Source organism: Sapajus apella, unplaced genomic scaffold (genome assembly GCF_009761245.1).
Source record: "Sapajus apella isolate SASKATOON/1434 unplaced genomic scaffold, GSC_monkey_1.0 scaffold73, whole genome shotgun sequence".
NCBI lineage: Eukaryota > Metazoa > Chordata > Mammalia > Primates > Cebidae > Sapajus > Sapajus apella.
In genome coordinates, this window is record NW_022437013.1 from 8,012,460 (window position 1) to 8,031,376 (window position 18,917).

At 36.0% G+C, this 18,917-nt stretch overlaps 1 protein-coding gene across 1 annotated transcript in view; it reads right to left on the reverse strand.

The window, feature by feature from the left end:
• Positions 1–7,229: 7,229 nt before the first annotated feature.
• The window catches only part of DNAAF6 (dynein axonemal assembly factor 6), a 39,495-nt gene continuing 27,807 nt past the window's right edge, over positions 7,230–18,917 (reverse strand). Inside the window, exons 6-7 of the mRNA XM_032250967.1 lie at positions 12,165–12,250; positions 7,230–7,423 (exon numbers count right to left, since the gene is read on the reverse strand). Of these exons, the coding sequence (XP_032106858.1) occupies positions 7,297–7,423; positions 12,165–12,250 (213 nt within the window). The 3' untranslated portion in view covers positions 7,230–7,296. The remainder of the gene's footprint in view (positions 7,424–12,164; positions 12,251–18,917) is intronic.

Sequence of the window (18,917 nt, forward strand, 5' to 3'; positions counted from 1 at the left end):
GAAAGCCAGAGTGGTAATCTTGTAAGTTGTGGTTGCCCTGGTAAGGTAGTTTCAGTTTTTAACAAACAAAGACAAAAGATGTCTTAGGTCACGGGTCCTATTATAAAGCTTGGATTCTGGAAGACGCATACCTCTATAAAAGGTTGGACTAAAAAACAAGGAATCTCATCTGTCTCTGTCTAAGCTCTAAGTGGAAGAAAAAAATTCCTATGAGAATTAAAGCACAGGCCTGGAACTCAAATAGGGTTTAGGTTTTAATTTATTCTACCTTAGTGGCCTGGGAACCTTAATTCTGAGGTTTTTTGGCAGAAGCAAAGGTAAAACTGCTTTATAAGGATGCTTCCACAACACAGACCACAAGAGATTTTCACAGATTTTTTTAAAGCCCCATGAAAAGGGATATCACAATAAAAAATACAAGAGTAAATTACCTACTATTGATATGAACAAGAGACAGGGGAATACTGTGTAGAAGGGGGCAGTCCCCAGTGAGGGTCACACCCTCAAGCCTAGACCCATGGCCCAAAGTGAGAACATGCATTCCTGTTTTCCCATCCAAATGTTGCCTTTTCCAAAGCCACCCTGGCTCACCTTGCCCCCGATCCTGTACCCACAAATACCCTGGGCCCCACTGGAAAAGTGGCAAAGTGGCAGAGAAGAAGTAGCTGGACATCAGAGAGAAGCAACTTGACTTCAGAGGGATGGCTTTACAGCAGGACCTCGAAGAAAAGTTTTTCCAGGGATGGCTGAACTCCAGGGGAAGACCACCTTCCCATTCTTTCACCTTTCCAGCTCCCAATCCCGCCGAGAGTCACTTCCAACACTCAATAAAGTCTTCCACATTCACCACTCTTCAATTCATTCACACCACCTGATTCTTTCTGGACACTGGACAAGGACCCAGGTGCAGGTGCAAGAGGCTGGCACAATGACCCTCCACTGAACTGTTTAACACTTAAGCTGTCCATAAATGGCAAAGCTAAAAGAACACACTGTAACACATGTTCTCTGGGGCTCTAGGGGTCATGAGCAACCCCTAGATGCTGCTGCAGACCTGCACAGAGTTATGCTCCTGTAAGTTGCCCAAAAGTGCTCATCCTGGCCTCTGCACCTGCTGAGCTGCATGCTCCCCCTCCCACAAGGGGTTGAGCATTGCAGGCTGAGTAAATGAGCCAAACTCTTCATGAATATTATGAAGGGGTAAAGGGAAATATCTCATTTCACTATGAGGGAGAGTCAGTGGACGTAATCAATGATAAGATTAGAATCCTGAGAATTATTGAATTGGGGAATAGATTTGAGAAAATTACCCAGTATTAAGAACAAAGATAGATGAAAAATATGACAGAGGCTAAAAGACATGGAGGACAGAATGAAAGATTCAATCTTTACCTAAGAGGACTTCCAGAAGAAAAATAGAGAAAATGGGAGAAAGACAATATTCAAGGAGATAATGGCTAGGGATTTTCCCAGATTGATGAAAAACTTAAGAGTACAAGTGCCAAGTTAAAAAAAAAAAGAAATGAAATGAAATATATCTATCTATATCTAAATATATTACAGTAAAATTGTAGAACGCCAAAAAATAAAGAGAAAAATCTTTAAAACTACCAGAGAATAAAGACAGATTACCTACAAAGCAACAAGACAGACAACAGACTTTTACGTTACAACAGTATAGGCCAGAATACAGGTAACTAATATATTCAAAGTTTTGAGGGAAAATAACTGTCTGAGAGAAATTCCCTGTCTGAGGGAAAATAACTGTCAATCTAGATTTCTAAACCAAGTTAAATTATTATTCAAGAATGAGGACAATAAAAATATTTCCAGAAATGAAGTGAGAAAATAAAGAACTCCCTTTGCTGAGGGAAACACTAATGTTTACATTCAGAAAGGAAGCATTGATGTGGAAAAGGATGGTGAACAAAGATACTGGTAAATACATAGGTGAATCTAGATAAGCATTGACTGTTAAAAACAATAATAGTGGCCGGGCGCGGTGGCTCACGCCTATAATCCCAGCACTTTGGGAGGCCGAGGCGGGTGGATCACGAGGTCAAGAGATCCAGACCATCCTGGTCAACATGGTGAAACCCCATCTCTACTAAAAATACAAAACAAATCAGCTGGGCATGGTGGCTTGTGCCTGTAATCCCAGCTACTCAGGAGGCTGAGGCAGGAGAATTGCCTGAACCCAGGAGGCGGAGGTTACCGTGAGCTGAGATTGCGCCATTGCACTCCAGCCTGGGTAACAAGAGTGAAACTCCATCTCAAAAAACAAAACAAAACAAAACAACAACAACAAAAACAATAATAGTGGTGATGAATAATTTGGTAATATGCAAACAAAGTGAGAGCGGCATGGTTGGGTTAAAACTAAGTCCTTGAATTACTTTATGGGAGGGTAGAACTACTGAGAAACTTTAGACATTTAAGTTAAAAACACACACACACACACAAAATGTATAATTTGTAAACCAGTAGGAGGAAAAAATATTTAAAAATTGACCAATGGCAAGAAAGGAAGAAAAAGAGGAATAAAAGATAAATCTCAGGATAAAATGATATAAATAAATCCACATTTATCGTTAATCATAATAAATGCAACTGGACTAAAATTTATGAGTTTGGACAGAATCTTGGTTAAATTTAAAAATCCCAGATTTAGCTACATGCTGTTCATAAAAGTCTTATCTAAAGCATAGAAAACGTGGAAAGTGACAGAAAATAAAGTATGCCTGACAAATACTAACCGACATGATACAGCCATGTTAATGGTAAACAAAACATACATTAAAACAGCAACTATTAAGGTTAAAGTTTCACAACATATTGATAAAAAGAATAATCCACTAGGAAGATACAACAATTCTAAATCTGTCTGTACCCAAAAACATAGCCTCAAAATATATAAAACAAAAATGGACAGGATTACAAGGAGAAACTGACAAATCTATAATCAGTGGTAAATTTTAATATATCTCTTGGTGTTGGCAGATAGAGCAGACCAAAAATTAACAAGAATGTAGAAGATTTTAACAACACAAAAAACTTGAATTGACATATATAGAACTCTCTTCCCCCAAATTACACAATATTGTCTTTTAAAATACACAAAGATTATTTATCACATTCTTTTACCACAATGCAATAAAATTAGAATTCAGGGAAAAAGAGATGATTTAAAAAAGGGAAACACTTGGAAATTAAAATAAAGTAGATTATAAAACCAGCGTGTGCAATATCATCACATTTGGGAAAATATAATATCAATGTTATGCACTGAAAATAAAAGGTTGGGAATAAGGAACCAAAATGATAACCGTGGTTATTTATAGTTTGTTGGCTTACAGGTGATTTAAAATGTTGTGTCATTTTTAAAGAGCTTTTCCATGTTGTTAAAGTTTCCTGCCTGGAGCATGTCAGTGTCTCAGTCCGTTTTCGGTTGCTATGAGACAATATCTGAGACTGGGTAATTTATAATGAAGAGGTTTATTTGGCTTAAGATCTGCAAGCTCAGAAGTCCAAGAAGCATGGGCCCAGCATCTACTTGTCTCCTGGAAAGGGCCACGTCTTGATCATCTCGCAGTGGAAAGGTGGGAGGGCCAGCAGGCATGTGCAGAGAGAGAAAACGTGAAGAGCAACTTCATTCTATAACAGTCCACTCTTTCAGTGCGTAATCCAATCCCATGAGAGTAATTGCTCTTGCAAAACAGCATTGATCTATTCATGAAGTATCTTCCCCAATGTCCCAAACACCACCCAATAGGCCCCACCTTCCAACATTGCTGCATTGAGAACAAAGCCTCAGCATGTGTTTTGGTGGGAACAAACTACATTCAAATCATAGCAGTCAGTATGTATTTTTTCTAATTAGAATAAAATCAATAATGAATTTTATTTAGGCTAGCATATAGAATAATAACTTGCCTAGCCTATTGCAAAAGCCTTCTAACTTATCTCTTTTTCCATTCTTGCCTCCTAATACATTCTCTTTCCCCAAGCACTTTGAATAAAATCCAAATTTCCAACCTTAGCCTATGAGATTCTACATGACTTTGCTCCAGCCTGCATTTCCAACCTTACCTCTAATTGACCTCCCCCTGGCTTACCCTAGGCACACTGATTTTCATTTCCTTGAACTCCCCAAGCTGTACTCACCTTGGATCTTCACAATTGCTACCCCTTGCTCCCAGAAGCCTTATTGCTCTCCTTCCCCCAACACCCTCTATACCTAACTCCAGGTATTCTTTATTTTTCAGCTGAAATCTTACATCCTTTTTTCTGTTACCCCTCCCCAGACTAGATTTGGCTCTCTGATATTCTCTAGGTACTGTTCTTTTTCTTCATAGCAGCAATTATAATTTGAACATAGATATTTGTGTGTTTATTTGGTTATTGTTTGTCTCCCTTGCTACACTGTCTGCTTCATGAGAGCAGGAATCACATCTGGTTTGCTGTTGTATGCCTAGCACCCAGTACAGTGCTAAGCATGTGGTGAGTGCTCAGTGGATATTTGTTGAAAGAATGCATAAATTAGTGAATGAATAAATAAATGAATTACTGAATCCCCACAAATGTTACTGGAGATTATGGAATAAAAAATGAGATAAAGGAGTTCATGAAGGAGATGTGTATGTAGCCTATAGCAAGCCACAATTGTGCCTTAACTTCCAGTTCTCCTGGTAATGGCTAAGATTCAGTAATAAATGCTGACAAAGTACATTTCCTTTTGTATTCTCTTTTCCCCATTTGCTTTAGTGAACTATTCCTCTTTAAGGAAAGAAAGCACTGTGAATTATCTTGAAAACAAAACAACAAAATAACTATTGTAGTTGTTACTTCTGAAGCCAAGGACAGTGAGGTAGGATGATTTCTAGATGGGTAAAAGTCACTGGATCGCATTTCATTGTTCTCCAAGCTGTTTCATTGTATAATTGTTACTGCACCACATAACCAAAGCCCAATTCAAGTTGGCTTGGATAGGCTCTATCTTTTCTTCTGTGAACAACTTGTACACATTTAGTCAACTTGGGTAAGAATAATCTTTGTAATTACGGCCAGTACAAATAATCTTTGTAATTAGGGCCAGTACATAGGAAAAAGATTTTCCACCAACTTACTGTTGCTCTCTAAAGAAGAAAAAAATACTGGTTACTGTGATGGATAATTTTAGGTGTCTACTTGACGGGATTACAAAATGCTTAGAAACTTGGTAAAATGTTATTTTTGGATATGTCTGTGAGGATGTTTCCAACGGAGATTATTAGCATGTGAGTTTGAGTGGACTAGGTGGGGAAGATCTGCCCTCAGTGTAGGTGAGCACCATCCAAATTGCTGGGGGTCCAGAGAGAACAAAAACAGAGAAAAGGCAAATGTGTTCATCTATCTTGCTGGACCTGAGATACACTCTTCCTCTCCTGTCCTTGGACAACAGCACCAGGCTCCCAGCCTTTGGACACAAGCACCTCCCCTCCTCAACCCCTCCAGTTTTCAGGGTTTTGACCTTGGACCGAGAGTTACACCACTGGCTTCCCTGGTTCTGAAGCCTGTGAACTTAGACTGAGCCACTACCAGCATCCCAGGGTCTCCAGCTGCAGACAGCTTGTTGCAGGACTTCTCAGCCTCCATAATTGGGTAAGCCAATCTCCCTAATAAATTCCCTTCCATATGTCTTTCTCTATATATCCTATTGATTCTGTCTTTCTGCAGATCCCTTACTAATACAGTTACTGCTTAGACTTGCCTCATAGCTTAAATTTGGGACATAAACTTAAATTCTTAAAATATAAACTTTAAAAAAAATGTTAAAAAAGCAAAGTAGGACACTCTTTAGGTCGTGTAAAATCATGGACTTAAGTTCACAGACTCTAGCTTCCTTTCAGTTAATCCCTCCCTCAACTCTTCCCCCCAGAGAAGAAAGTCATGTTGGTAGCTTAATGTCAAATTCTCTGTAAGAGCTTAGTGTGTTAATGCAACCATATTTTCCCCAAAATCTCAGTCTTTTCATTCTATTTCACCATTTCTTCTAGTCACAAACTAGATGCTTGGTAGTTGTACATATATAATTAACTCTAAAAAAATCTGCTATTTATTCCCTTAATAGTTCACATAGAAGTGATGAGCATCTTTTCATGTTCATCTTTTCAAGCTTTACTCCTTGATAACTCCACAGTTCTATAATAATGTATGAAGTCAAGTCACACAAGCTTTATAATTTATTCATAAATAATTCTGAAATAAACATATGCAATACAGTATAGAAGAGGCAGGGAACATTGAGACAATTCCTAAAAACAGATATGTCTAATTACAAAGAAAGATAGAAAATGAGAACAAACAGGATTTGTAAATGTGCCAAACTTTTCTTTATATTTCTTTTAAAGTCAAGGATTTCAACTGACTAAATATAAACACAGTAACCAAAAAGGCAGTGTTAATAATTATGCACATAAAAAATGTTTTTAACCTAACTATATCTAAGCATTAAAAGTACAACTGAAGAAGCCAAATAATCTGTATGCTCAAAAGTATTTCTTACTCAAGTAAACAAGTTGCTAGTATGGTACATCAAACTATTTGTTACCTGTATATTCCAAAACAATAGTGAGAGCCTAAACAGAGAACACTGTAAATCAATTGATTAAATCAACGAAAAAGCAACCAAATAAATTTCTCTGGTAATAATAATGACTGATTTCTATGCAGCTGATTGTATCACAGTGTAAGTATAAATAATAAGCATAAATTTTTCAGACTGCTGAAATGAGTGGACCGACCATTTCATGATCGTGTTTCAATTATGTAATTGATCATGTAATATTCTAATTTTTAACCTGTAAATATTCTACTTAGCTATCACTATAAAAATGGAATAGTTTATTTGCATGAGAAAACATATTTCCTATTTTTTATTGTTTTTTGAGACAGAGTAGCTGGGATTACAGGCGCCCGCCACCATGCCCAGTTAATTTTTGTATTTTTAGTAGAGATGGGGTTTCACCATGTTTACCAGGCTGGTCTCGAACTCTTGATCTCATGTGATCCACCTGCCTTGGCCTCCCAAAGTTCTGGGATTACAGGTGTGAGCCACTGTGCCCGGCCAAGAAGACATATTTCCTAACGGAGTAACAGAAATGACTGTAAATGGACACAATATCACTAGAATTGAATTTTGTCCCTTTCCAAAATATGTCAGAATAAAGAAAATATAGAAAACTTTTTTTAAGTTTTTTAATTGTTACCAATGCCATTTTGCCACTTTTTAGCTTTTACATGCAGTTTCAGAAGAAATTAGAAATTAGCAATCTCTAACTCTCTTTTCATAATCATGATGATTTCAAGAGTTTCAGTCTCTGAGATATAGAATCCTTTGGCACTGGCACATTCTACTGGTGCAGGAAGAGTTATCAACAGCTTCCTAAAAAACCAACAACAACATAAAAACTTAGAATTAGCTTCCTTAAATGATATATCACTTCCGATAAGACAATAGAAAACAACGTATGCCACTAGAATGTTAGAAACAACAACAACAAAAAAACAAACCCCAATATTTAGATAGTGTAAATATTGGATCAAAAGTATGCCTAAATAATGCAAACAGTATACCAGTTTTTTGGACTTAAAAATCCAAGCAGTTGTTTTGGCTCCCCTATTTTTTTCCTAATTGACTTCATTGGGCATATTCTCAGCTTATGTTTACAGGTATAGAAATAGAGCCATGCAACTTTTAAGTTTGCTGGACAGATTTATTGCCACTCATACTTGGAATGTGGCCGACTGATACAAATATGAAAATTGGAATGGCTCTATAACACTTCTGCTAACACAGCTGTAAGCAGAGTCTCTACCACAGGTGTAGTTTTTGAAACTGAGACTAGGAAAGATTTCAATACCAAATCAATGAACATGTTTCTCTCTCCTTGCTTCTGATTCTTTCTACTACACATTGACAAAAATTCCCTGTGATAGATTGCTAGGTTTATTTTGTGGTTTATGATTCAGTTGGTGGATAGTTGTATGTTTTAGATGCATTGCTGGGATGAGACATCCATAATTCTGCTGTGTTGGCATGAATCTAAATTATGCATGGGGTCAGCACATGCTGGTTTTAAGAAGAAAATTAAATTCATGAAACACTTGTTACTTCACATTTTCAGTAGAGAAGGTCTGAGTATCTCTATAAAAGGTGGACAGAATGCTCTTTTAAAGTCATGAATCATTTAGAAGGTATAATATCCAAATAAGTAAAGGAATATGGTATTTTTAGGGGCACTTATTGGGTTCTTGAACTAAAAACTAGTATGTATTTGAAAACAAAACCTTTGAAAATTAATTCCTTCTTTATTCCTTTGGAAAAACCTGAGTTCAGAAGACTGGGTTCTTTAAAGGTATTTATTACACATTTATGGAACCTAAAGGAGAAATTTTCTGTGACTCTTACTCCATTCCATGTGGGGTAGGAGAAACACTTCACCTAAAAACATTGCCATTAAGTGGCAGTGCATTATAATGTAGACTGTGATATTTGGCATCTCAGAAAAAAAAAAGTGAGTACAAAAACCATTTAGAGTCCATCTTTAAAGCTTTTTACAATATATGTTGTGCTAGACTTAGATTTCCTTTATACTTTATTTTATAAATGATAATATATTCACTTTAAAAAGAAAGCAAAGCTTAGTACATAGCTTCATTGCACTAAAAGACAACTATAAATCAGCTAAAGAAGGAGTTCCAATGATAATGTGCACTTCTCTGTCCAGAGAGAAATAAATTCAAAAGAGACAGTTAGTGGCCATTGGAATGATCCATCTATGCCTCCATTTCTGTCTAGTTCTAAGTAGTATGGCTTAACATAATAAAATGTTGAAGAGTAGAACTGTACAACTGATTTAGGCTCTTAGGAGAAGGGAAGTATTTTCATCATCTGTTTTACTGTCTTATTATCTATACTGAGATTTACATTTAAACAAAATAAAAATTCTACAAATAGTTATCCATGTACAATTCATTGAAGGACAGAAATGTATTGTATCTCGGTGCTCCCTTAGTGTCTAGTGGAAGACTTTATAAATGTTGAGTGAATAAATAAATGAATGAGTGAGTAAAGAAATGAAGCAAGTATTCAGGTCACCACAAAATAACATTTGAAAAATTACCATAGATTAGTATTATAACATATGAACAAACATTTAATCCCAATACCTCTACTTCTACATTGATAATGTATTTGCATTTTAAGAAGTTACAGTCTAGGCAGTGATCAAATATTCGTCCGGTGTTAATTTTCATCAGAAATTAAATGCAAACAATACTATATGAATGTAAATGCAAAAAAATTATCTCTACAGTGAACTCAAGTTTAGAGACTTAAATGCTTATATTTATATTAGAGAGTTTAAGTTGATGTTGCTCACAAGAGATTTAAGCAAAGAACATCCTGGTTCCCAGCATATTCACATAATGCAATTTTTATCTTATATAATTAACAAAATTATTTGATTTACATATCTCGATTAAAAACCTTTTTAAGGTTTCCTGAAGGAGACATGACTATTTTCAAAGAAAGTGCAGAAATGGTTACTGAGCTGCAATTCAACTATTTCATTTAGGAAACTTATTTTTTAGGTATCAGTCTGTGAAAATCAGTCAACACCCAAACTGAACTAAAGGAGCACAGCAAATGTGTGAATAATCTAAAGCAGCACTCAACCAAAAATTAGTTTACATTTGTCTTTAGAATGTGTTTTTATTATCACATTCAAGGTATTCATTTATGAAATTCTTAGCATTCACTTAGAAAAATAATGAAATCTCATATGAAGACTTAAGTCAAGAGATCCTGGTAAATTATCCAATTTTCCCCGTCTTTCCTCCTCTCCATTTACTCCATGTTGGGAATCTACATGCTAAAACAAAAACAGCCAATTGAAAACAGTGAATAATTCGGTAAACTGCTTTATTTATTTTGGTTATATAATGCTAAATACCCGGGTTTTATTAATAATTTGAATGCAATTGACTGAAACCACCGGTCGATTCAGTTAAAATAAATTCACTTGTTTCTGTCTTATAGATACAAGAGCAGAATGCCCTCTCAAATCTTTCTTAGATTGGATAGACATAGCATTATATGATATCAAAGTTGGAAACTAAAGAAAGTAGATATGAATATCAATAAACTCAAAAACAAGACACATTTCTGATAATGTAATTTCAGAGAATAGCATGGCTCTAAAGGATTCTCAAGTATTTAGGAAACATGATAAAACCTTAATTCTATCTTCTGTCTTCTTAGTTAAGCAGGTTTTCTTAAGCGATGGTACCTCTCTGCACTGAGCATTTAATATATAAGTACACTATGATCTAATGACCTAGTGTAGCCCATGTTCTATGTGGAAAAGTACATTTAACCCATAATGTATTCTCACAGAACAAACATCTCATGTTATAAAAATTATATTCACTATTTCTGCGGTTTCCATCAATCTTTAGGTAGTTGCTATGGCTGTCATGTCATTATAGATATCTATCAGAACCTACTAAATGAAAGTCTCACAGATAGTGAGAAGTGCTAAGGAAACGGAAATTAACTGCATGGTGTATAGATATGTGTGTGCTTTTAACAAGCTTGCAAATATCATGGAAAATTGAGTGTTCATTTAAGCAACTTTCCTTGCAAAGGTTATGTGGAACAGTAAATTCATGTATAAAATGCAACAAAAAGGGTACAATACTCCTTGAAGTAAACAGCAGAAACAGTAAATATGTATATATATGTGTGTATATGTATATATATACTTATATGCATATCTATGTATATATACACACATATATATACAATACACACATATATACATATATATGTATATATGTATACATATATATGTATATATGTGTGTGTGTGTATGTATATATATATGTTATTTTAAGACAGAGTCTTGCTCTGTTGCCCAGGCTGTGGTACAATCTCAGCTCACTGCAACCTCTACCTCCTGGGTTGAAGCGATTCTCTTGTGGGATTACAGGCATAAGTCACCACGCCCAGCTGTGTATATAATTTTTATAACATGAGATGATTGTTCTGTGAGGATACATTTTTGAAATGATGTAAATAATGGGAAAATATTTGATATATACTTATCCGTAGACCATTTTGGGTTAAATGCATTTACTACAGAAGCCAAGATTAAGCTACATATGCATATTGGGTTGTTTATACATAGGAATCTCCTGTAGGAGGGATCTTCTTGTCCTTTTCTTGAAGTCCTAAGCTCAACAAAGGAGAATTATAGGTACTGATAATGGAAGGAAATGTGCCAGCAACTGCCTGCCTCCCAAATCCAGTTTGAAGTGTTCATGAGTTACAGAGATAGGACCACTGCAATGATCCAATATGTGTTCACTCCTCTATGTCCAGATGAGATGTGCACAAAGCAGTGAGGTATTTAGATACTTTACCTAACACACGCCAGGTTCCATCAATTCCCTCTTTATAGAGTTAGTTTTGAGAAACAGGACTGATCTGCCCATGTTTCAAAATAATGTTACTGAGTTATGTTTGAACATGATTTAAACCTATGTAATAAAAATCTATTTTGAAACATCATGAAATAACTGAATTATTTCATGATTTTCTGTATTATTTCTAAATGTATTCACACAGACTGAGGATCTGGTAAAAAAATTAGACGTTTATAGAATTTTTGTTTTAAGTAATTGATGGAAAGACCTTTTTGTTGACTTAGATGAACACAATCAAATTTAACCTTAGAGCCCCACAAAATGACAAAAGTGTAAAGATATTGCTTCTCTTATGTAATTAATGCACAAAAACTGTATGTAAGACTTACAACTTAATGGTGTTTTCGCTTCTAGTTATTTCTTCTGATAGATAAACTGTATCTGGATGTCAAGAATTGTGTTTTGATATCATTAACCCACTCCAAATGTATGGATGCAAAGTAGAAAAAAGCTCAAGTATTTCCAAACATATTTATTTTTATATTATATAGATCAAATATCTGAATGATTAACAAAATTTTCCACTTTTCTTCAGACTTTGGGGTGATACAAAATAACTATGTATATTTTAAAATGTAATATTAACTGAAGACTCAATATTGTAATACACTATTCCAGTTCTAAGTTTTACTCACTTCTGAGGAGTACGAAGGTCAAGGATTGTTTCCTGGATATCAATTTGAATATCAGTAGGGTTTGTATTTGGCAGTTTAATTTTAGCCTGAGAGAAAAAATCAGAAGAAAAATACTGTTATCTCAGAGAACAATTAATTTGAAGAATGTAATAATACATGGGGAGAAGATAATTAATATTTATTAAGTGCCAACTATGTGCCAGGCTATCCCCTATCTTTATGTCAATCTTGGGAAGCAGAGATTATTATCCCCATTTTACAGATGGAGAAACTACAACAGAGAAATTTAGTGAGCGGCCCAAGGGCAACCTCCTGTAATCTGACTAAGGTTTCTGGCTCCAAAGCTATACAGAAACACTTTGGTTACTTGCCTGTAACCTTCATTCTCTGAAGGTACACAGCAGTACGCCTGTTAGAGTTGGGGACCTTCTACTGCCTTTATATCAGTTGGCAATTTGTATAAAAATGTTTAGTTCTCATGTTGGGTAACTTGGTGATGCCATCTTATAGTCTTCTGATATAAATTTCCCTACCACATTTTCGAGGGAGGTGTGGGAGTTCACGTGTTATGTTATCAAAACAAAAGAGAAATAACATTATGTCTCCCATCTCCCCAAAAAGACTACTGATTGGTTTAGTAAGATTTCACTTTAAATGTCACATCTCAAATTACCACATGACCCAGCAATTCCACTCCTGGGTATATATCCAAGAGCGCTGAAAACAGGTTTTCAAACAAAAACATGTACATAATGTTTTTGCTTATAGTAGCCCTATTCATAATAGCCAAAAGGTGTAAGCAAACCAAATGTGTATCAACTGATGAATGGAAAAACAAAATGTGTTGTATCCATACAATGGAATATTATTCAGCCATAAAAAGGAAAAAAGTACTTTTATATGGATGAATCTTGAAAACATTATGCTAAATGAAAGAAACGAGGGATAAAATGTCACATATTATAGGATTCTACTTATATGAAATGTCCACAACAGGCAATTTTTTTTGTTTTGTTTTTTGAGACAGAGTCTCACTCTGTCACCCAGGCTGGAGTGCGGTGGTGCAATCTCGGCTCACTGCAATATCTGCTTCCCAGGTTCAAGCGATTCTCCTGGGTCAGCCTCCAACGTAGCTGGGACTACAGGCGTGTGCCACCACGCCTGGCTAACTTTTTGTATCTTTAATAGATACAGGGTTTCACTGTGTTAGCCAGGATGGTCTCAATCTCCTGACCTCGTGATCCACCTGCCTCAGCCTTCCAAAGTGCTGGGATTACAGGCGTGAGTCACCGTGCCCCGCCCATGATAGGCAAATCTATACAGACAGAAAGTAGATTGGTGGTTGCTGGGGCGTGGGGAAATGTAGAAGAGGGAAGTAACTGCTTAATGGGTATGGGGTTTCCTTTAGGGTTGATTAAAATGTTCTGGAATTAGATATTGGTGATGGTTGCACAATATCGTGAATATACTAAATGTCACTAATAGTAAATTTTATACTATGTGTATTTTTACCACAACACAAAGCCTATCTCTTACTCTATATGCTTTCTCTTTCTGATGGAAGTTGATGTCTGTATATGAGATAGCATGCCATATGGTTTCCAAAAACAAAGAAATGAAGAAAATGCACCCTAAGGTTCAGGTAAATTATGAAGCTTTCTCTAAAATGAGCTGGAAGACTTGAAATATTAGACATCTGGTGAATTCATGGCTCTAATGGCCAGAGGGAAAGCAGCAAGTTATGAGGGAAATACATATCAAATAAATAATGCAACAAATTGAGATTTCTTTAAGAAGCTTAAAGTAGGCAATTGTGTTTTTGCAATATAATGTATTTGGAGCAATACAGACATGAATTTATTTATTAATTAGTTTGTTAAATAAATATTTTAATTTATTAAAACTGTATATAAATAAAGATTTGTAAATAGAGCTCTACAGGTGCTACTATCTAAATACTATGGTTAACATTTTCTTTCAACAAAGAATTGCCTCCTAATTTATATTTTGAAAATTCAAATCTTCATAATTAGAGACACTACAAGTGAGAGAAGTATGGTTCTCACACGGTAGTTATAGGTGCTTTGCCTCAAAGTAAATAAGCATTCTATTTGACAAAGAAAGCCCCATTTTTACTCTAATACTGAGGTCTGATAGTCAAGTTGAGATGTTCTTTAATGTCTCCTGTTAACTCATGTCACCTTGAAGAAGAGATACAAATATTTGTTTCTTTAGCCTGAAATGTTTAGAATTTTCATGGCAAAATATTGCTTTTCCAGGGTTAAAATGCCAATTGAGAAAGAAAAAAATTATGACATTTAAAATTTAGATACAATTTCTGGGTAGAACTTTAAAGTGGTTCTTAAAATCATTTGCTGTTCTAGGGAAGGGCAATTCAGAAACAACACACTAATTTTTCTTTTGATGGAAATTAAAATTATCTACTACAATGGTTTCAGAGGAGAGACAAGAGTAAAGACAAATTAGGTGGAATTGCACACATTAATATCTTGCAAGATAGAAGATTCAATGAAGAATCTTAATAGAAGAACAACACCTGAAACATGCATGAGACTTCTTCAGCAATACTTTAAATGAACACCTGGAATACAGACATGGATATTAAATGATCTCTAACTGATTGCGCTCAATACCTAACTTGTTAAATATTAGTAAATATAGGATGATGTCAACGACCAAACAATTTAAAGGGATTGATGTTCCTCTCTTTACTCAGGGTGCAAATTGAATTCGTTTTAAAGAGTAAGTTATTTTAATAGGTAAACTAAGAAAAACTTAAAACATTCACTGGGAAACTTTTAATCTTTTGGGAGCGCAACCTTTAGAATCAAACTTAGGTTTAGGTTCTGGTTCTGTTACTTTTAAAAATTAATTATTTATTTTTTGAGACAGGCTCTCTGGCACCCAAGCTGGAGTGCAGTGGTGTGATCATGGATCACTGCAGCCACGACCTCCTGGGCTCCAGCAATCCTCCAGAATCAGTGTCCTGAGAGGCTGGGACCACAGGTGTGCACCACCACACCTGGCTAGTTTTTAAAATTTTTTTGTAGAGATAGGGTCTTGCTATGTTGCTCAGGCTGGTCTCAAATTCCTGGGCTCAAGTGATCCTCCCATCTCGGCCTCTCAAAGTGCTGGGATTACAAGTGTAAGCCACTATGCCCGTCCACTTATTATTTATTGTTTGCTTGTTATCTATTATTGCATAACAAATTATACCCCCCAATTTATAACTCAAAACAACAACAAATGCTTATTATCCCACATGTTTTCATGGATCAGGAATTTCGGAATGGCTTAGCTAAATGGTTCAGGCTTAGCCTCTATTATGAGATTGTAGTCAAGATATTGGCTGTGGCTGTAGACATCTAAAGGTTTGATTAGGACTAGGGGATCTTCTTCTAAGATAGCTTACTCACATGGCTGTTTGCAAGGGGCCTTAGGTCTTCACCAGATGGACTTCTCCATAGTGTTGCTTGAGTGTCCTTAGGACACAACAGCTGTAGTCTCCCCAGAGTAAAGGCTCCAAAAGATCAAGGCAGAAGCAATGCCTTTTTTAGAATGTAGCCTCATAAATTACACTTTTTTATTTAAAAAAATTATTGGTTATACAGGTCATCCCTACTCAATAGGGAGGGGACTACACAAAAAGAAGAATATCTGGAGGTGAGAATTATTGGGTGCCAATGCTGGAAGCTAGTTACCCCAGTACCCATCATTAACTTTATTTCAAACATCTGCTTTCTGGCCTTATAAATAAAAAGTAACAGGAAAAAAAGTCCATAATTTAAGATTAGTGAGGTCCCTTCTTCCTACTTTCAGCTTCTCTTCAGGCTAGTAGTAAAAACTACTCAGTCCCTCTCTGGGAATTTACTTCAAGGCTTCCCTCAAGAGAGGTAAATGTAGGTTAAAGCGCTTACAAGTTGTTTTCATGGGCCTTCATTTATTGTCCTCTATGTGTTGTAAGAGAGTTGACTTACTAGGGCAGTCATTATTGAGTGATTATTATTGTGAGTTTGAAATCTCTTCTTTCCTGTCTTGTTCTTATGAGAGATTTATATGACAAGATGGTTCCTGAAAGGTCATATTCCTATAATTTGTAAGTGATTAACAGGCTTCTCAGCTCCTCAGATGAATGTCTATGATCATATTATAAGATGTTTGAAAATTGACAGGAGAAGTCCAAATTGCAGGTGTTCCATGGAGGTCGTCCATTCTAAGTTTCCTCTTGAACTGTCACTTCATCACCAAGAGGAGGAGAATAAGTAAAAAATATCTTATAGGTAACTTGGCCAGAACTATTTACTGATATTTCAGTGAAGCTGCTTCACTGAAGGGTTTGGACTGACACTTTGGAAGATATTCTAAATTAATTTATTTATGGGTTTTAGATATTGTAAGAGTATTTCCATTGACAGAAATACAGCAACCACTCCTTATACATTTGATTCTTAGGAAAGAAAACTATTTGAGTTCCCATTTGAAACTTAACAATATCAGGAAATTTTGATTAACAGAAAAAATTTGGCTAGATTTCATTCTGAATTGCTTCAGTTGTTAAATTTACCATTGTTTATGGAAACATGTATGAGATATTTTTTCACTGCAGCATACTATTTTATAAAAACTCCCATGAACAATGATAATCTATAGGAAAATTTAAAAAGGCATTAGATCTCTGGTTTGAAATTATAAAAATATTTACCTCTGAAGCATAAAAATATAGAGGTATGCATTGTAAAAAAACTAGGGCAAAACCCCAGTAGGTCATGTTTTTTTTTCCCCCATTTATTTACTTTATTGCATTTTAGGTTTTGGGGTACATGTGAAGAACATGCAAAATTGTTGCATAGGTACACACGTGGCAGTGTGATTTGCTGCCTTTCTCCCCATCACCTACATCTGGCATTTCTCCCCTTGTTATCTCTCCCCAGCCCCCCACCTCCCACCGTCCCTCCCCTATTTCCCCCCAACTGACCCCAGTGTGTAGTGCTCCCCTCCCTGTGTCCATGTGTTCTCATTGTTCAACACCCGCCTATGAGTGAGAACATGCGGTGTTTGATCTTCTGCTCTTCTGTCAGTTTGCTGAGAATGATGGTTTCCAGGTTCATCCATGTCCCTACAAAGGACCCAAACTCATCGTTTTTGATGGCTGCATAATATTCCATAGTGTACATGTGCCACATTTTCCCTATACATGTTTTTAAATTAATGGATGAGTTTTGATAATGCTACCATTTTGAAACAATCCAGTACTATATTGTCACACCTGTCTTTTTAAAAATGGTTAATAGATGCATGCCTCCTCTCCATCACAGGAGTCAAGAGTAAGCTCAGCTCACTCTGTAGTAAGAACGTTCATCTACAGGCATCTATATCTCCACTCGCACTCACCCTCTCCCCCAAATAATCATAGCCCCAACACCACTACCTGCCTTGAGACCACCAGAACTAAATTTATTATACTTTTAAATTCTATTTGTCAATAACCACAAGAAGCCTTAGACTCCCAAATCATTCCTTATCACATAACTACCATATAGATCTTCATATCTCCTATGATGTCTCCATTTTCTACCCCTCATCAAATCTTGAACCTTTTCCATTAGGTCCTCTGGAATACATAATACATCATCCCTTATCTCTTAAGCCTCTTTGAATATTCTCAACTTCTCAATCTAACTGAAATCTGGATCTCCCCGATTACACTGCTTCCCCTATAGTTTTCTCAGTTGGCACCTGTTTTATGTCCCCCTCTCATTTCCTTTAGATCAGTGGGCCTGCCCCTTTCTTCCAGTTAAAAAAAAAAACTCATGTCCTCCATTATGCTAAGTGAGAAAATGCCAGACACAGAAAGAAAAATACTGTATGACTTCTCTTAAATATGGAACCTAAAAAAATTTCTGTTACGTAGAAATAGAGAGAAGAATAGTGGTTAGTAGAGGTGAGGTCAGAGATGAAGAGATGCAGGTCAAAGGATACAAACTTGGGTTATTTAGGATGAATAGATGTAGAGATCTAAGGTATAGCACAAAAACTATAGTTAATATTATATCAATTACTGGAAATCTTCTAAGAGAGTAGATTTTAGGTGCTCTTCCCCCCCACCTACACAAAAGATACTACCTGAGATGATAAATATATTAAGTAGCTTGACTGTAGTAATCATTTTACTGAAAATATGTATATCAAAACATTATGTTGTACACCTAAAATATATACAATTTAAAAAGTCATGTCCTTACACGATATCACTTAATACCCGTTGTGTTGGAATAGTTTACCAGTTCCTGGGACACTTCCCCTGATTTCTCTAAGAATAGTTACTTGTTCTTTATTGATATTTCTAAGATTACCTCCTGTCTTAAATCTTGGCATTTAAAATATTCATTTAGATTAACCTTTCTAGTCTGGGAGTGATGTGCACACCTATAATCCCAGCACTTTGGGAGGCCAAGGCAGGCAGACCACTTGAGCTCAGGAGCTCAAGACCAGCCTGGGCAACATGGCAAAACCCCATCTCTACAAATAATACAAAAAGTAGCCTGGCATGGTGGTGCGCACCTGAACTCCCTGTTACTTGGGAGCCTGGGGTGGGAGGATCGCTTGAGCCCAGGAGGTCGAGGCTGCAGTAAGCCAAGATCGCACCATTACACTCCAGCCTGGGTGACAGAGTGAGACCCTGTCTCAAAAAAAAAAAAAAAAAAAAAAAAAAAAAAAAAAAAAAAAAAAAAA